This window comes from Hyaloscypha bicolor (genome assembly GCF_002865645.1).
Source record: "Hyaloscypha bicolor E unplaced genomic scaffold K444scaffold_183, whole genome shotgun sequence".
Lineage (NCBI taxonomy): Eukaryota > Fungi > Ascomycota > Leotiomycetes > Helotiales > Hyaloscyphaceae > Hyaloscypha > Hyaloscypha bicolor.
In genome coordinates this window covers 2,898,867-2,925,304 of record NW_020194685.1, presented here as the reverse complement: position 1 = coordinate 2,925,304, position 26,438 = coordinate 2,898,867, and the positions used below count along the sequence as shown (strand labels likewise).

Genomic DNA, 26,438 nt, shown 5'->3' with positions numbered 1-26,438 from the left:
TAAAAGTCGAATTCGTCAAAGATAGGATATAAGGGATGAATGTGTTTGAAATAAGACCGACAAGCTCATCCCGCAGCGGTTTGGGGGGAATTCGGTCGTCCGATACGGCTCAGGATAGCCTCTCGTTGATCTCATTCCAATACTCCCAGTACCTGCTGGCAAAATTGCTCCAAGGTTCCCAGTGTAGTCTACGAACAGGCACTCTGAAGAACTTCCAGCCCGTGACGGTAGTGCATTGTCCAGGGGATTTGCCGTAGTGTCGCAAAAAGGAGTCAAACCTAGTCTGATTCTCATGGCTGGTCATCTGTGAGACTGATCGTACCATTCGTACCCGCAGTCCTGGAACGGAATATGGACTAGGCTAAGAAGTTGTATTATCTCATCAGTCTTTCTTGCTCCTCACCTTTGCCATGATAGGAGCAGCATAGTTCAGAATCAACGCTAACCCTAAAACCAACGCCAAAAAAGGTACTGCGACGATAAAGTACCATTTTACGGATGGGTTGTTGGCTAAAAGATCTATATTCATGCCAAAAAGACCCTGTGACACAACACTGGCGTCAGCTGATTGATCAACAAGACTCATCCGTATGTTTGCAGAGATGCTTACCGAAACTGCAATTAGTGGAAAGAAGATGAATGAGATCCAAGTGATGCGGCCCATACTTTCACTATATGTTTGTGCAGCTTGAGCATTTCGTACGCCGATTATATTGTAGACCAGACTCGAGATACTTTGTCCGCGTGTGCTAAAGTCTTGGGAGACGATAGTTTCCAGCTCTTTCAATTCATCAAGGCATGCCCGCAATTGGTTCTTTTCTTCTGTCAGACCCACGAGCTTAGCAAGAGCCTTGAGATCTGATTGCGATTTGGAGATCATTTTCTGATGAGCAATGAGGAGTTTGCGGATGGTGAACCAGGATAGTGAATCTTCCCATGTATCTTGTGCCAGAGTTTCTAGTTGCTCTATAGAGAGGCCTTTGTCGAGTGCGAGCTTTTCCTGCCACGCGATTAGTTTGAGAGCGGACAACAGCAGAGAACTACGCCAGGACGTACGGAGGTCCGAATGTGCTCCGAAGCCTTGTCTATAACATTACGCCATGCGTGGACCACTTCCTGCCACACTGTGCCTGTGAGCCTGTATATGAAAGCAATGGTAGTGACCTCGTTGTCCTTAGAAAGGTTGAAGTCATCTACAACCTCCCATATGTTGGTCCTTTCGGGAGAGATCCAGCCCTTGAAATTAAGCCCATCTTGAGAAGCGTGAAGTTCATTGAAAAGGATCAAGGTTCTTCTATGAACCAATTTTGTTTTTGACTCCCATGATATGGGACAGAGACTAGATCCTAGAAGTTTAGGTGTGTCCTGTGTCTGTATGATGCTTGCAATGCACGTCCTACGTCGAACTATACATTTGTCCTGCTCCAGATTAATGCGAGAGTGCTATAACGGTTGCAAAACTTACTGGAATTTCCTTGTTCCCAAGGCGGAGCCTTTTGAATACCTCCTCATTTTGACCTATGGAGCTTGGTACGATAGCCATCCAGTCGAATCCAAAATGGTAGAGGATTCGATCAGGATCTGTTCTCTGTTAGCCCTCTTGGACAATTCGTATCAGTAGCACGGCTTGATATTTTACCTTTTGCACCTAAAAGTGCTCCATCCGAGGTTGATCCGGGTCCAAAAAAAAGAAAAATCTAACTCGGGCCGGCGATTTAATTCGTCGCGTTCATCGGCATTGAAGAGAAACATTTGGAAGTCAATCAAACTGAATTCTTCTTGGAGTTCGGTCTTTTTCGAATCCCACTCGTCGAAAACCCCCTTCACAAACTGCCTACAAAGGAGGCTTCTCGCAAATGGCCAATTGATCTCGTAACTTAAGAGATGATCAGGTCAAATCACGAGGGGGTGGGCAGGATGGAAGTACTATACACGATCCACATGCCGCAACGAATTTGCATCGCCAACCAGAGGGCGATGAACAATACCTTTCAGCTCCTCCGCATTAGTAACATTGTGGGGGTGGCTCTTGACATGGTACTTCAGCGGGTTCTGAGTCGAAAAGGCGGTGACGTCAACTACCCTGCTCTTTGAGGACAGTAAGGTGGTGTGAGGATGGTTCACTCTCAGCAGCTCGGGCTCGAGGAAATAAAAGCTGTCTCTTGTAATGGCTACCGTGTTACCGTCAAATCATTATTTAAGAGTGGATGTCAGTCTCACGATGATGAAGGTTCGGTCCGTGTGGTTGCTTTTCGCAAAATTGGGGGAATGTGCACGCCAGCTGGCTGTGCACCGAGGCTGCAGCAAAGTCCCCGGGTGACTAACCTTCAGTAAAACAAGGAGAGGGAAAGGGTGCCACCCTCAGCCTCTGCCTTCGTCCGACATGCTCAGCCCACCAGGCCCCTCTGGCCTGACCAACCCATAGCCGTAAATCCGTGCACACCCACATCTTTAGAATTACACTGTAATGGAGCCACCCTCAACTCAGCCACCACAAAATGAGTGAATCAACGATATAAGTCACCGGAACCCACCCCCTCGCACCCCACCAAGAAGATATCTGGCTTGGATAAACAGTTTCTACGATTACATACGCCCGTAATAATACATTTTAGACAACGAGGCTTCGCCCAAAACTTCGTACGGCATTATTTTATTTGATATGTTCTCATTATGCCCTGTAAGTGGGCAACGCTTTCGGTATTGAGCGACTTCTGACAGCAGTATACAGCCTCATGCGTCGTGATAAAAACCCCATTCAAGCACGATGGTTGCACAGCAGAACCACCACATGTGGAATACACATACCACCGAGAAGGTGCATGTGTTATGCACAAGAAAATGTTGCAAAGATATGCGTGCCGCGAAGAGAAAGGGGAGTCCCCATCAAGTTTTGGCGGTCGTGACCGGTGCCCCAAGTGTGATGTAGAGAGAAGGAAGCGCCGGCTGCAGGTACAATCTGCAAATGTTCGAAAAGTCCACCCACTAATCAAACTATTTCATAGTCCCCGCATCTGCATAAGAACCGTAACAAACCCTCAGCCGTTACCCGAAGAAAGAAAGATTCTATATCTTGCTGCACCGTAATGTAGTTGGTGGCCTTCCCAGATACTCTATCGACCTAGTTCCTCGATTTCCCAATGCAAAATCTCTCCGGGATACAAGGCATCTGGAATCTCACCGTGTCCGAATCGTGTGCCTACAATTGGACGGATCCAACTTCGCACATACTCAACTCGCTCAATACAATAGCGTTTCCGAGTAGGGCTCCGCTCGAATCGAATCGGATCGAACTTTTAAATAATTCGAATTCGACAGTCGAATCGAATTTTTATATAGGAAAAATTCGACCATAATTCGATGAGTATTCGTCGAAATTCGAATCAAATCGAACTTTTATTACGTGAAATTAGATTTTAGCTCTCTCCTTTAAAAATAAAGATCCTCTCTTAAAAATTGAATATAAATACGCTATTATAAGTCTATTAATTACAAATATTATACTAATATATAAAGATTAAAGATTAAATTAAGTAATTATATTTAAACTTATGATTTTGGGAAATCTCGCTTAAGTAAAGGACCCCCTATTTAGAAATCTTAATTAAGTCTAGACAAGTTTGTTATATGAAAGCACTTTTCTCGCTTAAGCTCAATTTTAGGGCAAAATTAGGGCAAAGTAAAGCAAAGAGCTTTGTAAGGGAAAATTTTTTAAGAACTCGAATTATAGACTTAAATATAACTAGAAAGTATATATAATAATTTATATGAAAATATTAAAATTACGTGGAAAAAATTCGATAAACCGTCGAATCGGAGTCGAATTAATTCGATCGAACCGTCGAACTATATAAAAATAATTCGATTCAATCTAATTCGTCAAATATTCGACGAATGCAAATAGTTCGAAAGTTCGAGCGGAACCCTAGCGTTTCGGCTCTCTGTGTCCGGCGATATCGCTTTTCCGCGACACCAACAGTGTGTCAAATGAGTAGAGTAGAGTAGAGTAGTGGGTCCTACTCGTACTCTACTCAGCCAAAATATATCCTACTTATACTCTACTCAATACTCATTAAGTATATACTTAAGTAACTTAAGTAGTGAGTCACGTGTAAGCATATATTATATTAGGCAAGTCCCCCGATTCAATTATTAGTTTAATCTTACTTTAAAGGGCTATATTCTATCTAAGAGCAAGCAGAAGTCAAATAAGCCCTATATATTCCTTTTCTCTTAGACTTATTATTTAGAAGTTACATGTATGAAATAACACGTGATTATTATATTAAATTTTACTAATATAATAAGTAGTATTAGAGGAATTTTAAATAATAAAAAAGATAATAAAGGTAAAGTAAGACAATAAAGAGAATAATTTAATAATATTTGTAATATTAAGAGAGATATTTAATAGAATAAACCACGTGATGAGTAGTTAAACTACTTAAGTAGTCTACTCTACTCTACTTAAGCTTAGTTATAGAGGGGTTACTTATACTCTCCTCAATACTCAATGAGTATATACTTAAGTAACTCAAGTAGTTTGAGTATTCCTTTGACACACTGGACACCAATACGTTTGCTCCTCCGCAGCGGTTGACAACGCAGCAAACTACTAACATCTATATACCGTTCTAAACACCCCTCCCTTATTTCCAACACGTCTTTCACACTCGCTTTCATTTTATTCATCGTCTTTATGTTTGTCGGATGGTGGGACTCGGGCCACTCGGCCGCCGCGCTACTCTGAATCCGTCCGATCGCGAAGGCATATTAAAGTATAGTGAGGGCACTTGTAAAGTTATGTTAGTATTACCTATGAGAAGTTTGGTTCCAAAACGCTGTTGGGGGAGGGCTGGAGAGGAGGAACTGTATGTTACTTGGGATATGATTAGAGAGGTTAAAGGGGCTGTGGGGTAATGGAAAGCGGAGGCGATTGAGCTCGAGTGGGAGATAAAGGAGTACGGAATAAAAGCGAGGGAAGGGTTTTAGTGTTTATTCTTTTTACAACTCTCCCAGCGGCGCCGACCGGAGGGAGATATTTCAATGTTCTTCTTTTCTTGTAGATTTGAGGGGAACAATTTTTTGGTATGTTTCGCTATGGCCCTATGGGTCCTTCGCTTTCCGGCGACACGGCAACAGAACACGGCCTTGCTCACATTCCAAAATAGGCATTGGAACGTGTTTTCGGAAACCTTAGTGTCTGGGATAAGCACGGGAAACTTTCTGTCTGTGGGGCTGTCATATTGAACATTATTTCCTCCGATCATCATTGAAATGTTTTTCATTGAGCCTTTGGTCATGCCGTAGAGGTAGTATTCTGTGTTGTAACCGGTATGTGACTAGGACTCTAGCCAATGAGTTTTATGTGGCTAGATGACAGCCTCCCACTTGTGATTTCTAGCCTGCACAGCTGTACATAGCCTCTCTTCCCTTAATAGTAGGTTTTCTATTTTAGCTTTGAATTCGCTTCCCAGATCACATAGCCTGTGCCAGTATTCTTATACTCCTCGCCTTTGCTTTCCTGGTCCTTAGCAAAGAAGGGAATATGAGGATGGAGGGAAGGAAGAGGAAGGAAAAGGTTTAGTGAGCGTAGCGCAGGCTAGGAAAGGAAGAGAAAGGCAAGGGAGAATAGAATACTAAGCGAGTCCCCCTTCCGTCCCTTTACCCGGCCCACTTCCCGGAAAGGGACGGAAAGCGGAGAGGAAGGAATGAGGCGGGGAAAGTTCAGACAGGCAATATGGGAACACCAACACAGACCGTCTCGGCATGACAGCGTGGGTCATCTCACAGAGTCACATTGGTTAGGCAACTAGGCAGTTAATGTCCTCAGCCAATCATTGCGGCTATGGCTCAGCTTTTGCCGATATCGCGACGCCTTAGGCGTGGCACAGCCCTTCCCCGTCAGCTTAAGCTAACGGGCTCGTATGCAAGGTCTTGAATACTAAAGTTAAATTCTTGCACAATACATTCATTGTGCGTACTAGCCTGTAGATCTGGAGTGTGCAAAATGAATTTTGGACCGAACACAACGGTTATGGCCATAGTGTTGGTTTTGGCACGGACTGGAAGAGCCCTGTTCACATTATGCTGCTTATTACCCCAAAAGCAGTAAAATCCTACAGAGAAGGGCTGAAGAAGGGAACTCGAGGGAAGCGGGACAAGTCTCTCATTCTGGAAACGCTTGCGGAATATGTGAACGGATACGAAAATGAGGAGGCGAGGAGCTCAAAAACATATGGTTCAAAACATATAAATAAAACAGGATCCCCAGCAGACAGCTGGTCACAAATTTCTTTCATTGCTTCTATCTTCATCTCCCGCAAAATCAAATTAACTACCAATTTATTTGATAATATGAAGTCATCTATTATTCTGATGGCTGCTGCCGTCCAGCAGGCTCTGACAGCCGCAATCGCAATTGCCGAACCCGGAAAACTGGTAGAACGCGCCAACTGGTATGATACCTGTTACTCTGCCAGTTTGCTCTCCGGTACTACGATCCTGCAGGCGTATTGCTACAACGCCGCTGGGAGTCCTCACTACACCCAGCTTGAACTCAACAATTGTTTCAATAACAATAACGGACAAATATATGTCAGTAATCAAGTACTAAACCCTTCAAGCACGTCTAAAGGAATGAATAGTTCGGCGGTTCTGGCTTCGGATTTAGCTGCAGCGATTGCCAAATGCAGCCTCAGTTCCAATGGTGGTTGACTTGCGGCGCTTGCAGGAATAATGCGGGCAGTTACGTTTATTCTGAGATTGATACATGTGAGTTGTTCTTGACTGGGGGTTTCTTCGGTGACGAGAACTGTGTTAATACTCTCTAGCGCCTTACCTCAGCAACCAAAACGGCAATCTTGCATGTGATTAAGTAAAGACGTCTCCGGTGAGAGTGCTTTAAGTTAAAAGGGGGAGAGGTCACTGAAATTTTAATTCGTGGAAGAAATTTTTCTATGTTGCGACTTTGAGATTTTCGAGCTTGGTGCAGATAGAGTTTCGGCAAATTTAGCTTATGCTTCGCCTCACTTATGCTTCATTTGATAGAATGAACGCATCTACCTGCTGATGTGTATTAAAAAAGATGCTGCGCTACTTCCAATAATGGCCTGAGAGGTTTCCAAAGGCACTCTGCAGAAGTCTGCAGCGTGCAGCTAGAAACTAACAACATTCCAACGGTCAAAATCCTGGTTTGGAAATGGAGCGAATCGCCGTAAGCCTGACCTATAATATTCAAGTGAAGTGATGCATGCTCAAATTCTACACGAGGTGAATATCATCGGCCCTATTTCTAACTGCAGATTTACAAATCTACCTCTATAAATACGATAAAATCATAGGGATGTCTTGTAACCACCGTTTTCATTTGTTGGCTCCGCTAATAGCATACAGTTACGAAGATTGCGGCATAAAGTGACGGGATTACAGGGCATTTACGTTCGCATAGGGGTGTTAGCGGACTCCAGGGTGTGGCTTAAGGTACTGCGCCTGCTATAAGCCTTGTAACTCTAGGCCTGAACCCCTAAAACAAGGGCTGTGAGACATTTCCAAGGTGGTGGAAAATCTTCAAGGGTTATGGTGTTGCTGGCGGAGCAACCGTAGCGCTCGGGCGCTGTGAGAGAGCTATTATAGGACCCTGTAGCGAGTATTCCCCTGTAAGTACAGGGGATATGCCTTCTAAAGGTGTGGTACCCCTTGTTTATAGTTTATAGCGTGCTTATAGGAGAGTAGCCTGGAAATATAGGGGACTTTAGTGGGTGAGTGTAGTAGAAAGTGGCCTGAAAGTGGACTTGCGGTACAAATGCCCTGTAATCCCGTCACTTTATGCCGCAATCTTCGTATTGCGAGCATCTCCACTTTAGTATGGACCATTCAGGGGACAGGTCGTAACTGAAAGCGAGTTTGGTATGTTATCAAGGTATCTAGCTTTTTGTCTCATCTCCGTACTGCGCCTTTGGGGTGCCTGGTGCGGCGCGGTTCCACAACCATCCATATGAGCACATCCCATAAGTACACCTTTCTCCAGGGGGCGGCCGCACCGCAAATTTTCCCCATCCCTAGAAGTGCAAAAATACAGTTATGCGGAGTCGTACTTTCCTTGTAGTGCCATCCTGCGCAACTAGTAACAAGAGTGGTCACCCATCTCTTTGCTTCTAGATAACTAGGGAAGAAAGAAAAAGCCATGCACAGTTGAAAAATTGTTAGAGAACTTGAGAATTGGGAGACGCGAAGAATGAGGAGGGTCGCCTTGCTCGCTTATTAGCTTATTACAAACGGGAATATGTAAAGCGCCCCCCTCCCCCCGAGTGTCGATTGGGGGGCCACTGGTGGGGTGTTCGGACAAGAACACCAAAAATCAAGCTTCTCTTTAAATTAATTTTTTTATATAAGTGATTAGTAGAATTTAAAACTTTTTTGATTTTTTTTTAAGCGCTAATTAAGGGTTATTCAAATATAAACTCTTTATAAGATTTGAATTAGTATTATTTTCTTTAAATTAAAAAAGTTAAAAAGTAAATATTTTATAGCCTAAAGGTAAGCTTAAGAAAGCCTAGAAATTAGCGAATAAGTACCTAAAACTGGACATGAGAGCCCTATCCCTTCGCCTGGTGAGACATTGCCACCTTAGTAGCCGCACGCGAATATCCCCTATTAGGCCAGAATACAAATCGCTTACTTTAATTCGCTATCTAAATTCATGCGGCCGCTAAGGTAGCAATGTCTCACCAGGCGAAGAGATAAGCTCTTAATTTATAGGGCCTTATAAGGCCCAAAAAGTAGAACTTAATTAATTAGTATATAAAGTTCTTTAAATTAAATTTTCATTTTAAGAAATCATTTTGTTATAAGTTAAGAACATAAATATATTATAAGCCTTGCAATATACTAGCTTATACTTATATTAAAAAAATCTAACTTAAGGTCTCTAAATACCCTGGTCCCCAATTGATACCCCTATTGACAACCGGGGGGGAGGGGGGGTTGTACTGTAGTCATGACTAGCTCTCCCAGGACTCATCTTTTAGAAAGACACAGATGGCAATTTCTCTACATTATGGTATTGCTCAGATCTTCGCTGACATCCTAGATGCACCGCCCAGGTCCACAAACTGGCGGTATTCATCCAGAAATTCAGGATTAACCACCATTCCCGATGCAACAAGGCTCTGTCCACTGACGATGACCTTGACAGCGTTCTCCACCTTCTTTCCATTCGCAGTATAGGGAATATCCCGCACCTGGAGTATAAACTTCGGAATGTGCCGCGGACTCAGACTTGTTCCGGTAGACTTCCTGATTGAGGTAAGTAGAGACGGAGTACGAGTGAGATCCGGTGTGAGCTTCAGAAACATTACCACCACCTCATCCGAACCTCCAGGTCGCCTTCGCCCAACGACGATACAGTCCAGAACATCCCACTTGAATCGACCGATCACATTATAGAGCTCGGCTGACCCGAAGCGGACAACTGCATTTTCTCAGCAAGCGTCTCAGGTGATAATATCTCGTGTGATTCCATTCTGCATCTACGCCGTACTTACCTCCCGGATTAAGAACGCTATCACTCCGTTCCAAGATTTCGTAGCCTCCAGTAGCTACCTTCTTCTTCATGAAGTCACCGTGATACCGTACTGAGGCCCACAGCTAGCTAGTCGACAAAACAGAGAAGCGAGATTTGATTTTCTGATTTTCGATTTCTGATTTTCTGATTTCTGACAACCGTACATGCCTGCCCCTCTATTTTTAGGATATGCCTCACTATTACTCTAGTAATTTAGTACTTATATTACTAAAAGTGCTTTATAATAGTAATATATAGCCTGAACTTATAATATATTAATATTATTAATACCTTATTTAATTATATTAAAATACTATAATATTTTATAAATCTTTTACTATATTATAATACTATTATTAAATAGGCTTATATAAATATTTCCTATAAAATAATTATAATAAAATTAAAAGATTTATGGAAAATTAATATTAATATCTATATAATTAAATACTAATTATAAGAATAAAATATTTAAATATATACTTAAATAGCAGATATATCTTTTCTTTATATATAGATTATAATTCTATATTATCTGGGAAATATAAATAAGGAAATACTTAAGGATCTTAAGGATTATAACTATATAGCTTTAATTACTAGAATCGTCTATATATATAAAAAGCTTAGTCTTATCTATTATATAACTATAATAAATAGGCAAGCGGTAAATAAATAACTATTTATAATATTATAAAGTAAGCTAAATAATAAGCGAATTATAGGTTATAAATAGCGGTATTTATATATATCCTTCTATTAATAAGGTTTACTAGTAATCCAGTTAGCCTTTTTATACTTTACTATTTTGCCCTAGTTTAAAAGATTAGAGCCTTATTTACTAATATATTTTATTATTTATAAAGAGAGCTTATATATAATATTATAATTCCTGAATCCCGAAATAATTATATTATAAATATAATAGATATAATTCAAGAAAAAAGAATATATTATACTTGGGCTAGACTAGATTTAGTTAATTAATAGATATAATAAGCTATTATTATTTAGGATCGAGATATATACTTATATTAATACTTATTTATATAATATTATCTAAATATATATTAGAATTTCTAATTAGACTACTTATTTAGTTATATAGTAATATCTTTAGATTTATATTTAAATAGGCTACTGCCCTTATTTCTTTAGGGCTAATTAAGGCTTTAAACTTTCTTTTATTACTAAAATATATTTTGTATTCTTATAGATAGCTAATTTATTAGTTATATATATAGAGAATTATTTTATTTCTAGGAAAAGTACTAAGAATTAGTAAGTTAAATCCTAGTAATAGGAGCTTTAGAAGAGCTAGCTATATTAGTAATATATAAGTAATTCCGTTTCCCTATATCTGCCTCTTATTCTTTCTATTATTAGAAAGAAGTATTAGGTACTAATAATTATACTACTTTTTATTAAGGCTATTAGGTCTAGTATTATAATATTAGATTATATAACTAATTCCAATTAGTATATATAGAACTATTTTTAGGAACTAGCTTATACCAGGAATTATAATTACTAATATTTATAGAACTGAATTATTTTACTAGTACTTTATATATAATAGATCCAAAATAAGATATATAGGTTTATAAACTTATAAAATATTTATAAAATTAGAAAAAACAGATCTAGGCCTAATATAATAGCCAGTAAGCTATTTAGACTATATATAAGGCCCCTAGACGAGATATAATACTAGAGTTATCTTATAAATATAAAGCTTTATAATATAATTCTTAATAATTATTTAGTTTAGAATAAGTAATATAATCTTATATAGCTTTATATAAATAGTTTACTTATATACTAATATAGATATTAATAAGTTTCTATTAAGAAAAATACTAGAGTAATATTATTAGAAGCTTATATTTTATAGTATAAATATAGCTAATATTTATATAAGAAATACTAATAGAAATAGTAACTAATTATATATTTAAGCTTATTACTAGCTCTAATATATAGTTCGAATATATATAGCCTTAGGGTAGCTACTAATATTAGGAGAGTTCGGGAAGCTAATTAGTAAATATAATATTATTATTATATAAAATAGAATTCTTAAATAAGTTATTCTAATAAATATAAAGTATATAAATAATATATAGGCCAGAAAAATACTTATATAATTCCTAATAATTCAGGACTTTATCTAGAAATAGTTCTTTATTAGTAATACTTCTAATAATATAAGATAGTTAAATAAGCTAGTTATAAAATAACTAGATATATTAAGATAAATATTATTTATTATTAAATATATTATTTTTGAAATCTCCTTTTTACTTTTAAAAGTAATATTAATAGAATTATTAAGTTTATTTATTATATAAATATTTTATATTCTTAAATTCTTATTTCTTAAAATAATATTACTATTTCTTAAAACCTGCCTTAATACTATATATCCTATAGCTAAATACTAGTATAATAATATCTAATATTATAAGTTCTATTAATTTACTAATAATAAATATAATATAAAGGCTATTATTTTATTTATCTAGAATAGTAATACTAGTAAATTTAAATCTTATAATTCTGGAATTCCGCCTGTATTTATTCTTTTTTTATATCTGGAATATTTTAGATCTCTAGCTCTTTTTAGTATTCTTATCTTATATTTTTTTCCCTAGAAATATCTATTATATCTATTTCTCTAGTTACTATTACTATATAGCTACTAGATACTATTTCTGCTCTATTCTAGGCTTCTCTTATTTTAATAGCCCTATAACTACTTTCTTTTATATTTTTTTTTACTATAAGCTATATTATTTAATCTAACTACTTTTCTAGTAATATTTATATTACTATATAAGCTTAATAGGCTATAAATACAAGAGTTACTTAGGCCGCTACCTAGGCTATAGCTCTTTAACTAGTAATAGGCTACCTAAAACCCTTTAAGGTCTTATAAATTAAAATATAGCCGGATCTAGTCTTATAGAATTATAAACTATAGTTTTATAACTAGTTCTTTATAAATAAATATTTAATAATATAAAGAATTAAAGAGCTAAATAAAGAACTATTTAATTTTCTAAAGAAGTTAGTAATAAGTTTTCTCTTATTTCTTTTACTAGATTCTTTATATAAATTCTAATAGATATTTTTTAATAAATAGCTTTTAATTTAAAATAAATAATTAAGTCTTTTTACTTTTTCTAATATAGTTTCTTAATAGCTATTTCCTTATTTCTCTTTCTATATTAGCGGACCTATCTACTATTATTAATTTATTAATAATATAAATAAACTAGTATTTTATACTAGTTCTAATAATAAAAGAACCCAGGAACTTATAGTTTTACTAGGTTCTATTTAAACTATCTTTAATCTTTCCTATTATAGTATATATCTGGGCCCTAAAAATATCTAGATAATTTTTCTTATTTTATACTAGAATAAGACTTTATATAAAGATCTCTATCTTAAAGTTATTTATAAAGAACTAGAAAATACTCAGAAAATATAGTAATTTAAGGAAATTAAATAATAGACTAAAGAGGCCTAAAGAGCCCAGAAAAGTATTACTCGCTAGTATAAGTATAAGACTTTAAGAATAAGAAGGAATCTAATAAACTAGTAAGTAAATAAAGATATATATATAATTCTTTTCTTTAATTCTGGCTTCTATTTTTTATTTCTTTTATAAATTCTTATTTTTAGGTTTAATTAATTTATATATACTAGGATTCTTTTTTATTTACTAATTTCTGGAAGCTATAAGATAATATAAAAAGTATTACGAAAAGTATTACTAAAGCTAATCCTAATAATAATAATAATAATAATAGTAATAGGCTATTAGATTTTCTTTTAATTTTATTATTTTTTTCTTTAGTAAAAAGAACTATAATTAATTTTATAAACTATATAAGTATTATTTTATAATAATAAGTATATTAAAAATATAAATATATTATCTTTTTTTCTTATTAGATATAAAGAATTAATAGATATAATATCTTTAGTTTTATAAGTAAAACCTAAAATACTCGGGCTATTACTAGTATTTTACTTATTATATTAGATAGAAGTCTAATTATTATTATTAAATTTCCCAGACTAATTAACCTTATTTCTTCTAAGTAAACCTATTATATAAGATCTAATAAATTATATATAAATATTTACTAAGATTAAGGTAATTAAGAAAAAATAGGCTTAATATCTAATATACTTTTTCTTATATCTTATAATTAGCTTAGTACTACTTTGGGTTTTATTTCTTTATAAATATATATATATTTAGAATTTAGAATTAATACTTTAAAGTAATACTCTTTAATTAGTTCTTATATAATTTAAAAGTTAGGCTACTAAATTTAATACTTTTATAATACTCAAATTTATTTAAGTTTATAAAGTTTTATAATTATTAGAGCCTTTATAATTCTTTATTTTTTGAGTTTAATACTTAAATTATATTATATATTTTGCCTTTAGTATAAAGGAGGCTCCTAAAAGTCTAGGATTATAAAGAGATTTTTATATTAAGAATATATTAAGGATATATTATATTATAATAATAAAATTATAAGTATTTATATATAAATATATAATATATTAAACTAGTTATACTAAAAACTATACTATATTTATATATAAAGTTACTAATTACTTTATATTAATACCGGACCCGCATGGTCACGTGACTTCATATAATTAGCTAGCTATAGAAAAGCCCTAAAGCCCGAAACTCACGAAAAGTCTTAAGGGCTTTAAGGCTTCTAAACTATTACTAGTATCTAGTATTTTTTAGAAAAAGAATATAATATATTCTATAATAGGTAATATATTATAAACTACTTAATCTTTAAGTTAAGCGGGAAACCTAAGGGCCGGGCTTATAATTCAAGTCTTATTAAGGTTATTAAAGTTTTTACTAGCTAATACTATAAATTTAATATAAATATTATAAGAATTCTATAGGTTTTATCCTAATTTATCTAGAAAATACATATAATATATTTTCTTACTTATTCTAATATTTATATATAATTCCTAAAAGCTAAACTATTACTTAAAGAAAAAGTAAAAAGGCTAGACTAATATCTTTAAAAACTAAGGCCTTAATAAGTTTATTTAGAAAAGCTTACTAATTCTTCTAAAAATAACTTAAGCTCTAATAAGCTAGAAAATTTTAAGTTTATTATATATTATAATTCATATAACTAGAAATAGAAACTTGAGTTTATTATATGAAATTACTTATATATAAAAACTCTTATTATAAACTTCTTATTTAGATTAATTAATTAAACTTATTTTTAATACTAAGTCTTTATTAAGGTAACTTCTTATTTTTAGAGGCTTTAGATAAAATAGCTAATAAGTTTCTTAGCTATTAGCTAAGACTTATTAGCTAGAAAATCTATAAATAATAAATAAGATTATAAAGCAGAACTTTCCTAATTATAATACTAAAATATTTTATTATAATATAAAGTAATTAGATATAAAAGCCTTATTAAATATAATATATCTTAAGCTATAAGTTTATAAGATAAATATAGGGAGTCTTAGTACTTAACTAGTATTATAGTCTAGCCTAAAGGTACTTACTATTCTTTATATCTAATTTAATAGAAATAAGAAATACTTATATTTTAACTCGAGAAATAATTAGGACTTTTATATAAATTTAGGGTAGTGGTTTACTTTAAAAAAGAAAATAAATTAGAAATACTTATATTATATTAATTTTTAGAAAAAGTTATAATAAATATTATAATTCCTGAAATACTTTTGAGAAAGCTTCTCTAAACTAAAGTAAGCTAGTTTATAATCCTAAAAGATCTATAAAAGTCTTATATACCCGAGAGTATAAGTATTTAAGATAAATATTATTTAAGTTCTAACTTATAATAAAAGAAAAGTAAAATATATAAAATAAAAGTAAAATAAAATACTCGGATATTTAATAAATAAAAAGCCTAATTATAGGTTATAAGAACTAATACTAACTAGATATATATATAGTAATATTAAAGAAAAAATAAGGTAAGGAAAACTAAAAAAATAAGTTAGTATATATTTCGTAAAAATAAATAGGAAGATATTTAAATAGCCTAAAAGCAAGAAATATATATTAAAGAAGTCAAGATTAGAGGAAAAAGAGCTATTTCTTATAAAAATAAGGGTATTTAGTAATAGCCTAAAGGCTTTTATAAATATTAATAAAAAAAAGAAGGTATTAAAGTTTAGAGAAATTTAAATAGGAATTAGCCTCTTTTTTAGAAGTTCGAGAAAGGATATTCCTAAAGAGCCTAAAGATATAAGAAGTATTTGAAAAGAAGAAAAGAAGATATTAGAGAAGAAAAGAAAAAATCTAAAATTTAGTTTTCTAAGAAATAAGTAGGTTAAAGACTTATAGTATGAGAGTTCTAAATAAAAGCAACCCAGAAATAGTAATTAGGTACTAGTTTTAGTATTATTAGTAGAAGTATTAAAGGAGGAGGGATTTAGAGAAGGGGTTTGGAAGAGGAATTTAAAGAAGGAGTTTAGAGAAAAAAAGAAAGATTATAAGATAGTTAGATACTAGCTCTTAGTATTAATAGTAGAAGTATTAAAGAAAAAAGGGTTTAGAAAAGAAAAGAAAGATTATAAGGTAATTAGATACTAGCTTTTAATATTAATAGAGGTATTAATAAAGGTATTAATAAAGATATTAATAAAGAAGGTATTAGTAAAAAATAGAAGCTTTTAGTATTAATAGTAAAATTAAAAAAATATAAAAAAAGAATAAAATAAAGTTATAGTTTTATAAAAAATAAAATTACTAGTATAAGGTAATTATATTATTATATAATTTTATATTTACTTTTATTATTTATTAAGAATATATATTTCTTAGGAAAAAGTATTATTTAGAATTCTTGAGTTTTTTTAATTTAATAATTATATATTTAAAAAATAAAAAATAAAAATAATTATATATACTAAAATAAGGGAATTTTTCTTATTTAAAAATTATAATTATAATATTACTAAATATAGAAATATAAAAGTTTATATAATAAACTATATATAGAAATTTAAGGAAATTGAAATTATCTCGAATTATTTATAATTAGTAAAGTAAATTAGCTAATTATATAAATTAAATATAGTTTAATTATTATTAATATATTTTAGCTTTTATAAATTAGTAAAAGAAAGAATATTTATATTTTTATCTAAAATTATAATTTTTTTAATATTTAAATATACTTAATCTAGGGCTATTAAATACTAATATTTCTATTTTTAAATATTATTTATTATAAATTTATTCGGGTTTAAATAATTATATTAAATATATATTTTTATATTTTAAAAATAAATAATAAAAATATAGCTATATTAGCTTTAATCTTAGTCTTAATCTTAATCTTAATCTTTTTCCGAAAATAACTTTAATTCTAATATATAATATTATTATTAAAGCTTTTCTTTATTAAAAACATATTAAATATAGCTTTAGATAATAGCTCTAATAAAGATAAAAGTAATAGAAAAGATAATAAAGCTATAAATAAGTAAAAAAAAAATATTTATAATATATTCTCTAATAATTTAGACTTAGTTTATAATATTTTCTCTTATTAATATATTTAATTAATAAATTTCTCTATTTCTTAACTTCTTTTTTATATATAATCTTTTTCTTCTTTTTTATAATAATACTTTAATTTTCTTATATTACTTAATAATATTACTAAAGTAGTAAAGTAAATTAATAATAAGGCTAAAGTTAGAGAAATAGAGCTATACTAGGATAGGGAATTAAAAAATTTAGAAAAAGGCAAGGTAAATCTAGAAGCAAGCTTAGTATATATTTATAGAACCGAATTCTCTTAAGCTTATATTACTTATAGTAATAAGAAGAGACTAAGGGACCCTTTTAAATACTATATAGTTATAAAAGGCGAATTTAATAGTACTTATATAAATTATAGATATAATAATAATAGTAAAGTCTATACTTTCTATTAACTTAATACTAATTCTACTAAGTCTAGAAAGCCTTATTCTGTATCTGTAAAACCCTTTATACTAAAGCCTCGACTGCCTATAAGATATAGAAAGCGAGTATAAAGACAGATATAAGGTCAGAAGGCAATAGGAAAGGAGGTTATAGTAGAGAAGGGTAAGAATACTAGAGGAGAAGAGAATGAAGAAGATATAGATAATTTGAGTAATCTAGGTAGTATAGAGGATATAGAGAGTAAGGGAGATGGAGATATGCCTCGTAATCTATGGGATTTGCCTTACGGACTATGCAAGCTAAGGGGGGGTTAGGAGTAGTCGAGAATAAGGCGTATATGCTATACTTCTTTTTTTAGTGAGGTATGGGGGGGGGTGCGGGCGCGAAAATCAAAAAATCAGAAAATCACTTTTCGCTTCTCGGTTTTGTCGACTAGCCCGCTAATGGCCTCAGTATACCGGTCAAAGTAAGCTGAGAAATATTTCTGTTCTCCATCGTTGCCCCTAATTCGTGCGCATTAGAATAATAACAATACAGACAGATGCTGCAAACTAGACAGACCAAAATGTTACTGGCATACTGAGGAACGGTTTTGTGATGACAAGGTCGCCAGGTTCTCCCGAATCTTCAATATTTTCCCCCTCGATGCTCCGGATCTCTACCTTCGTCCCTAAAGCACACGCTTGTTCTCGCCCGTATATATAAGTAGGAGGGAGGACGTAAATCTTCTTCTAGGTAATTGATAATAGTAGATCGGATCCTACGAAGGTATCAAAGGTCTCCTGCTATATGTGACTATGACTATCTTCTGCTAGCTCTCTATGGCAATTTCTATCCTTCTTCGCACCTTGGGAGAGATCTTCCTCACAGATAAACAAACAAACCCTTCTGCCTCCCTTATAACTGATTTTATTCCCCTCTCTCACATATTCCTCTTCCTCTACCTATTCACCCTCTCCCTCGCCTCCTCCTCGCTAACCCCCTCTCTTCCTAAAAGTAATTGCAGTTTGGACAGAAATTATTAGACAAGGAGGTCTTGGAAGTGTGGATATATTTCGGCAGTAAATAGATAGATAATAGAATGGTTGGGAGAGGGAAGCCTATTGAGGCTGTGCAGGGGTGTACAGTGGTGAGGGTGGCAGCGTAGACTGTGGGTGTGGGTTATTATGTGGTACATGTGTACAAGGTGTTTGGCAGTTGGAGGTGGAAGTGGAGGCAATGTTGGGCTGGGCCACGTGGAGCGGTGATGCGATGAGTAAGAAGAGCGGAGGGGGAGGGTATGATAATGAAACGCAATGAAGCTATTGTTCTAATATTTAAAGGTGAGACATGCAGTTGTTTGGAGGCAGGCCTGTTGGAGGATTCTTTATTGAATAGGGTGATTTGGGTATTGTTTGAATCTTGACATTGTATAGTGAATGGGGATAAAAGAAGGGAAGAGGGGATAATAGGTTAGCTCCAAGTTGATTGGCATTCAGAATTCTAGAGGAGTGTGAGAAGTGAAATCTTGCTACTATTACTATATATAAATCTATTTTGTCGATTATAGGCTTGGAATTGGAATTGTTCTTTCACGTTATATTTCATTTTAAGGAAGAAGTTTATATATAAGCGGATCGAACTTTTATAAAAGATTATATGTCTTAATTTAACGATATAAAAAGAGAGAGCATACTTGTTAAAAATACTGATTTTCTTTACTTTAAGGCTTATTCCAGCATAATATATCATATATAAATATAATATTATTAGGAATAATAAATCATAGAAATTAATAAATTGTGCTAATTGCTTAAATAATAATCGTGGCAAGGAGGCGAGCCTTATTTTAATTAATTCGACTTCTAATATTATTAAAGAATATCCTGCTTAAGAGAGCGAATACTCGATTATTAGGAAGATAAGCAGGTCATCCTATACTTCTCGAATAGTTTTCAGCCGAGATTAAACGAACGGAATAACCGAGAGCAATAAGCTTGTTATTGGGCTCCTGACTAAAGGTTTGTCCGCTTATTGGTCACGGGAAAAGCAATGCGCATTCAAGTGGCGTCCCCAGCCTCCACCACCTCGCCCGACTCGTATTATAATGTCGATGCTAAATATATCAGGGTCGTAGCCCTCTATCGCATTCCTACTTCCTCGCCGTATCTTAAACGCGAGTAATATCGTTCTCCTAAACTCCAACAATCAACTTATATGGATCAAGGGTTGAGAAACATGGATCCCATCGACGCATGCATGACAGAAAACGACCCAAAGTTCTGGCGCCCACTGGCAGGCTCCCGTGCTCAGCATGCAGACACCACAGATTGCCGATATCGGGAAGTTCTTAAATATCCTGGAAATATTAAATTGCAGTCGAGGGAAGATGTCATGAGTGGAGCGTTACTTGAAAATTGGTTGACGAAGGTATGAATCATTGATTGCTTGAACGTGGCAAATACTAGTCATATGTTAAGAGAAAATCAGGACTTGACTGTTGAGTCCGGGAGTGAGCAGGTAAAGCCTACAGGAGGGCTGCGCTTACTGTAAGAGCTGTCAAAATACTTTAAGAGGACCTCCTAATATTATTATAGACTTGGAATGTGTGATTGGACTGAGGAGAAGGAGCCGTTCAAATTACCTATAACAGAAGGCTCTTTCACTCTCTTGAGGGAGCAATGGAGAATACCTCCCCTCTTTCTGAGCCTCATCGGAAATTTCAATACCAGAGCTCACAGATTTTCTGCAGGCTTGGGCGGCGACCCTAAGACTAGAGGTATATTCACTGCGGAGCAAAGTTGATGTAATTCTTATCTAACGTGAGGGCTCAAAATAGTATTTCTTTTCGGCGTTCCCTTTTGGAGGCCAGTATTCTTCCAGGTTGGGATTAGCTATAATAAACGGACGAATATCACCTCTGCACTTGTTCTTTTTCGGAAAGGGGGCCGACTAGAAGGCCTACTGGAGAAAAGCCTTCAAACTCATCAACATTGGTGCGACCAACCGATTATGATACCGCTACTTCTGGTAGAAATCGTTATCGAAGCCTGCCAATTCAAGCTTCAAGTCTCGGATGAGGAGCTCAATGATCTGGAGGAAAAGGCGGGACAGCATGAACATCATAACCGCCCGAGAGGAGATCCTCTCGAAATGGATTTCGGAACCACCACGAGAAAAATCAATTTTATTGGGAAACGTATTGATTTAAATCTCGCACGGTTGCACCTGTACCAACATGTGCTAGAAAAGCTGACTGAGTTCAAAGACGACACTTCACAGGGAAGTGCTTGCTTGCAAGGAAGTTTAGAGGTTCTAGGATCGAGAAGTGAGGTGGAGGACAGGCTGGCGTATTTGTTTGATATGTGCCGCATCTTGTCTGTACAGGCCGAATACGAGCGAAAGAGAGTTGCTATCCTAACGCAAGGGGTAAGACCAATAGCTCAGTTTCCTCACAAAAGCTCATAACTTAAACTAGGTCTACCAATTCATGGCCCAAAAGGACGCCAAAGTTCATATAAGGGTCGCAGAGCTTTCTGCCAACATCGCACAAGCAACTATGCAAGATTCCACGGCTATGAAGGAACTCGCAACGGAAAGCAAGAAGGATAGCTCTGCAATGAAAATCCTTACTATCCTTGGCATATTTTTCTTACCTGGGGCTTCCATTGCTGTAAGTTTCCTTTAGCCTCTATCTTTTGAATATTTGGCTTCTGATTTTAAAAATGAAATTCATAGGAAATGCTTACATTTTGTTTAGGCAATTTTCGCCATGCCGACCTTTAATTGGGATGACGATGGTGTCCCCACCATTAATTCAGGGTTCAAGTACTACTGGTCTATTACTATTCCGGTTACCCTCCTCGTATTATTTATCTGGATATTGGCAAGGATGTTGCCAACGCGGATTCAGAGCCTTATCACTGGGAACCGTAGGACTTTGCTGGGCGGTAATTTTGGTGGCGGGATGGAGCGAAAGTAATATTTCTTAATATCGTTAATATTCTTACTTTTAGATCTGCGAGGTATCGGCAAACCGTGGTTTCGCAAACAAGCAAGATCGGCTGGCTTGAACTATTACAGTCACTTACTCGCGTGGTGTCGCCGCAACCCGATGGGCAGGACGAAGGATCCTAGAAGTTTTGTTTAAGAGCCCGACAAAAAGGGTTTAAGAAGAATATAATTTATATTAAGAGCTCTGAAGTTCAAACCTCTCTCGAGCCCAAGGCTTGAAAGTCTTACTAAAAGCAAGTAGACAACTGGTATTAGTAAGTTATATCTTCTCTAGCACACGTGGCTCTTCTTATATATAAAAAATAAGAATTTAAGGGAGGGAGTTCATCTTTTAAGTAGTGGTAGAGGTTTAGGGATAGGGGGGACGTGGTGTGTGGGCGATTTTTGGTGGGGTGGAGCATGCACGCGCCTCGTTCGAAGTTCAAAGTTCGCTTGGAGTACGGCTTCCCGTACTTTCAGGCGCAACAGGTGAACCAGCTTCAGTCGCAACCTTCCAGAAATTTAACTATTGTAGTACAGCAAGCCGTACTCCATAAAAATCACGTTGTTTTGGCAGTTTTGAGGTTTTGGTCACATGACAAAGGCTAGGGCCTTTTGCACGTGATTTGCTGGAATCACATAAGAAAGCTGGTTTTTCTGTAGTTCTAGACATGCATCCGTCCTTCATATCAATCAATTGAGCTTTTGTAATTGCACACTGTTTATGCTTTACTGCTTATGCCCTTGTTCTTGTTATTTTGCTGTCAAGTCACGTTTTGCGCTCTGGTGTACTTTATGTGGGTTTTTGTCTTGTCGCAGTTTCTCTCCCACACTATTTGGGTTTCTTATATTGTCTTGAGTTCAATCGTCCGTGACATTTTGTATATTCCGTTAATGTATTAACATCTCGAAAGAAATTTCTTTGCCTTTCTGCAGCTTGGGTATTGCTTCCCAAGCCATTGCCATATCGACTTTAAACGTTTTCTCCTCTGGAACAAACCGCATGGCATTCGAGGGGACTAACTCCTTGCACATTTTGACACTTGAAAGGTTTAGATCTCCAACGTCCGGAGATATGTAAATGCCTGTGAACAGTCAGTTTTTTCTTGATAGTTCGCATACTTATTAACTGACCAAGTAGACCCATTGCTTTCAGCGCAATCTGCACAAGCACACCGTCTCCTTCCTCGTAAACAGTTGAACGTAATACCGCCGCTGCACCTGTCATCTTATCTAGTAGACCCAGCACGGCAATACTGATCGTGGCCTTTCCTACCGAATTTATTGTCGTGTGAAGCGGATAGGCCGTCAAAATTTCATATCCTGCGGGTTCCAAACTCAGTAGTAGTGGAATAGTGGTGGAGTCTTGAAAGCTCATCGGCTCACTGACTTCGCCCGAAGTATGAGCGCGGACAATATACGCCTTGGCGACTGGAAGGTTTGGGAAATGTTCGAGTTTTATAATCTCTATGAGCGGCTGGTGGTTGATATTGAAGACACCTAACAAAGGTATGTCTGTATCCATAGTCGAGGTATCTATTCTGAGAAGTCTCATCTCCTTGTTGCTGGCGTACAAATAGGTCGTCTTTGCAACCTTTGGTCTTAGGATGATCGTCCCATCCTTGTTTCTTGCGGTCATCTGTTTGATTAGATTGGTGTCATGCTCTCCAGGTTTGTCAGTGAAATAGATTGGACCACCACTGATACATCGGGCTGCGGCGTGGAAAGCTGAGTATCTGTGGCTTGTTTGGAACATATCCCAATCGGGCAAAACGTTCAAATGCTGTGTCAAGACATTCGTGTGCGCGTTGCAGAAGATGTGCCATGGATGACTGGCAGGTTCGTCAGGAAAGAAATCTTCTGAATTGCGAACCATTAATTTAGGTAGAGAGGTGAGAAGTTGGGAGTGGAAAATAATTTGCGGTGTTTGAGACATGCAAGAGATAGCTTTTGCAGAGAAGTGGCGAAGGGTGGCCTTCATCCAGGCATCCTGGTATGCCGATATAAATCGGGCACGATCCGGAGCGCTATCAATTAGGTCCAGCAGAAACTGGGTATCCGTTTTCACAGAGTCGACGCCAGAGTCCGCGAGATATCTAAAAAAACGATAAAAAGATTAATTAGCTGGAGTGTGATTGTGGAAAGTTCCATTGTCGCTACGCACTGGTAGAAATCGTTGTACAATTGTTGCACATCATCGGCATCCACAGCCACCAAAGATCCTCCGCCAAGGAAACCATTATTTTGCTTCTTCAGTGTCTTCTTTTTGTAGCATTTTGCTAAAGCTCCCTCAGGAGAAATGCCATTCCAATATCCTAGAATCCCATGCCACACGGCAATATGTTTAATAAACGGATATCGCTCTCTAATCGTTGAAATGGTATGTTTGAGACCACGAGGAAATGTTTTTCTGTCTGCCTCAAACTCAATCCAACGATGATGAAAGTTGTTGGCTCCATTTTCGTCGATAGATTGCCAGTTATCATCGATTATCATCGTTGAGAAATTGATCCCAGCTTTGGATATGCTCTCTAGCGCATGATAAAGTCTCTCGTCGGTAAGTTTCTGGCCAAGACCATTCCATGTACAGTATGCAAAGCTATCATACCAATCTTCCAGGGAATCCGGTGGAATATGAGTTACCATCGATTCGATTTCGTTCCTGATGCCTTCCATTTCCCGCGCGGCTATTGCTTTTGCATGGCTCATTACTGCTTGATTTGCATCTTCGAATGTTTTTCCAACAGCGACCAAGATAGATCCTATGCCAGCAGTTGATCGCTCGTTCCTGGCAACCGCGATTAAGTTGCCGTCGCAATCCGCTTTGATTACGGTCATAACATCATTCAAGCTGAAAGCCAACAGGACGAGATGTAAGCCATTTCGAAGTAACAAAGATACCAGAATTGCGTCCTCCTCCAATGTAAATTTGTTCCGGCCTTGCCTCGGACAAAGCCATGGGCGCGATTCTCGTGCTAAGCAAAACCATCGCAACATATCTACCGGCAAGCCAAGATTTACACGAGAAAAGGCGGACTGTCCTGTTGCGGCTGGAATGGGGATTGAGATAGCCCAAAGGCGCGTCCCTATCCGTCTCTCTTGATCAACAACACCTGCCTCACAATCCACCACAGCTAACTCGGGGTCTGAGTTGTGGAAGTAGTGAGACATTGAGTTTGGGATCTCTCCATCCCGCGAAAAGACGATTTCAGCATCTCCGGTACCTGTCTGTTTGTTGGCCCATTGCCATCCCTGGCCAGAAACCCTGTACTTGACAGTGAAATAGATGGTGTTATCTGTCGCCGAAAATCGCTGCAAAGATCCTGTATACAATGTCGCCGTACCAGGTCGACATAAACCTCGTTGTAGCTGGCGTATATCATTAAATGTTCTGAAAGGCGGAGTGGAGCCTTACATCTTGAGCCCCATCTCCTTTCTTTTCAAGATCAGTTTGAGTCCACTCCCAAGATTCAGGCGTGTTGTGCCAAAGGGCGACCTCCCACTCGTTGTCGGGCTCGTCACATACCAAGACTACCGTAACGGCGACCTGGTGTATAGGTAAGTGCCTATCGAGACAAGGGGTCTTGACATACTGAGTCACCATATGCAATAGTAGTCTGGCCTAGGAGGGGCTCGCATGCTATTTGGGCCGACATGATTCTCGGTCACGGTGAGCTTGTGCGCAAATGGGCACGAAGCGCTTGACCAGACAGCCAAACTGCTAGCTTAGCGCCTTAAGAGTCAGGCATGAAGAAAGATCACCCGACAACCGCCCAAAAATCTATTTAACTACAACAATGCAACAAAATGAAGGAAAAGAGTTGATAATTGTGATCTACGACTTAATTATAGGCATCTTGGAAGTTTTTAGAATTTTCTGAGCACTTTGAAAACATCATAAATGTTTGGTGTTCTTGGCGTGCGTGGGCGTTTGAACCTTTCCAGGTTCTGTTCGATTTCCGCTTACATGACCCCGCCCCGAACTGAATCGATAACGAACCAAGAGTTCACCACCCACGCTACCCAACCGCTGAAACTTCTATTTAACCACGACACCACAATTTGGAGAAAATAACGTTACAGCAAAACCTCGCTATTAGGATACTGTTATGGTTGCACGCTCCATGGCTGTCACGTGCAGAAGCACGTGATATGATAGGCTATTTCGCGTACTGGCGTTCGCACACCCGTACGTACTCCTCTCTTTAGTTTAGTCGTCTCGGATTAAGAGCTAGGCTTTATACCAGATAATTGTTTAATCCCGAGTAATTTTGGCTGTAATCTAAGATATCCTCCTTATATCTTATCAGGATTCTCCTCAGGATTTCCAGTCCCGGACTAAGAATTCGTATAGAATATCCTTATAATTACCTCGTGTGACGGCTGGCATAAGTGCATGATCTGCCGCGAATATCACACGGGGAGGAAACGTGCCTGAAACGGGGCAAGTGAGCTAGAGACTAACAAAACACTACTAAAGGTCGAAGCATACCCTTCTCCTTTACTCTCTAGCTTAGTATTTTTAATACATGAGATTCTCTGAACTTTGAGCCCCGGCCATTGCATTGATCCCGCAGTCACACCTCGAATATTGCTAAGAACTGTTGCATGGCAATTGCAGGTTGGCCACGTGACTTGACCACACGTGACCACACTTACTGTATTTAAGCTCTGGCCCTCCGCGCCACACCTCTCCTCCTTCATGTCTTACATTATTACAATACAACCGCATTGTGACGGCTGGTGTCAAATGGGTGCTACGGGTTGGTTTCAGCTAAGGTGTCAAGCTAAGGTTCAAACCAAGCTCGACATTTCAGTGGTCTTGGCCGTACCTACTTATCACTGCCACACCTCACTCCTTCTCTCCTTAGCTTTAGATTCTGTAAGCCACTGGGATCTTAGATCTTT

At 36.3% G+C, this 26,438-nt stretch overlaps 6 protein-coding genes across 6 annotated transcripts; 3 read left to right on the top strand and 3 right to left on the bottom strand.

The window, feature by feature from the left end:
- Positions 1–382: 382 nt before the first annotated feature.
- Positions 383–1,512, bottom strand: K444DRAFT_638087 (uncharacterized protein; the record flags this gene model as incomplete). Its single annotated transcript, XM_024884208.1, has 3 exons — positions 383–1,000; positions 1,057–1,339; positions 1,466–1,512. The coding sequence occupies 3 exons, from the start codon at positions 1,510–1,512 to the stop codon at positions 383–385; spliced, it is 948 nt and encodes a 315-aa protein (XP_024727657.1).
- Positions 1,513–2,631: 1,119 nt separating this feature from the next.
- Positions 2,632–3,433, top strand: K444DRAFT_622114 (uncharacterized protein; the record flags this gene model as incomplete). Its single annotated transcript, XM_024882036.1, has 3 exons — positions 2,632–2,680; positions 2,732–2,952; positions 3,006–3,433. Coding segments are annotated over exons 1-3 (310 nt in total), but the record flags the coding sequence as incomplete, so codon positions are not given.
- A 2,924-nt stretch (positions 3,434–6,357) lies between these two features.
- K444DRAFT_638085 (uncharacterized protein) lies at positions 6,358–6,717 on the top strand (the record flags this gene model as incomplete). The annotated part of the gene is made up of 1 exon (XM_024884207.1): positions 6,358–6,717. The coding sequence occupies one exon, from the start codon at positions 6,358–6,360 to the stop codon at positions 6,715–6,717; it is 360 nt and encodes a 119-aa protein (XP_024727655.1).
- A 2,280-nt stretch (positions 6,718–8,997) lies between these two features.
- On the bottom strand, positions 8,998–9,627 carry K444DRAFT_710921 (acetyl-CoA synthetase-like protein). Its single transcript, XM_024888225.1, has 2 exons — positions 9,546–9,627; positions 8,998–9,472 (listed from the first exon to the last, which is right to left on the bottom strand). Exons 1-2 carry the CDS (start codon positions 9,613–9,615, stop codon positions 9,069–9,071), a joined length of 474 nt encoding a protein of 157 aa, XP_024727654.1. The 5' UTR covers positions 9,616–9,627; the 3' UTR covers positions 8,998–9,068.
- Positions 9,628–21,027: 11,400 nt separating this feature from the next.
- On the top strand, positions 21,028–21,519 carry K444DRAFT_547773 (uncharacterized protein; the record flags this gene model as incomplete). Its single annotated transcript, XM_024876325.1, has 2 exons — positions 21,028–21,210; positions 21,298–21,519. The coding sequence occupies 2 exons, from the start codon at positions 21,028–21,030 to the stop codon at positions 21,517–21,519; spliced, it is 405 nt and encodes a 134-aa protein (XP_024727653.1).
- Positions 21,520–22,339: 820 nt separating this feature from the next.
- Positions 22,340–25,194, bottom strand: K444DRAFT_622113 (glycoside hydrolase family 36 protein). Its single transcript, XM_024882035.1, has 4 exons — positions 25,124–25,194; positions 23,695–25,077; positions 22,665–23,626; positions 22,340–22,615 (listed from the first exon to the last, which is right to left on the bottom strand). The coding sequence occupies exons 2-4, from the start codon at positions 24,699–24,701 to the stop codon at positions 22,422–22,424; spliced, it is 2,163 nt and encodes a 720-aa protein (XP_024727652.1). The 5' UTR covers positions 24,702–25,077; positions 25,124–25,194; the 3' UTR covers positions 22,340–22,421.
- Between the last annotated feature and the right edge of the window lie 1,244 nt (positions 25,195–26,438).

Excerpts from the sequence above, each read along its gene's own strand:
- K444DRAFT_710921 (XM_024888225.1), bottom strand. The coding sequence starts at position 9,615 with ATGAAGAAGAAGGTAGCTACTGGAGGCTACGAAATCTTGGAACGGAGT. Across the intron at positions 9,473-9,545 it reads TAGCGTTCTTAATCCGGGAG|TTGTCCGCTTCGGGTCAGCC; the intron begins GTAAGTACGGCG and ends GAGAAAATGCAG.
- K444DRAFT_622113 (XM_024882035.1), bottom strand. The coding sequence starts at position 24,701 with ATGTCTCACTACTTCCACAACTCAGACCCCGAGTTAGCTGTGGTGGAT. Across the intron at positions 23,627-23,694 it reads TTGTACAACGATTTCTACCA|ATATCTCGCGGACTCTGGCG; the intron begins GTGCGTAGCGAC and ends TCGTTTTTTTAG. Across the intron at positions 22,616-22,664 it reads GAAAGCAATGGGTCTACTTG|GCATTTACATATCTCCGGAC; the intron begins GTCAGTTAATAA and ends GACTGTTCACAG.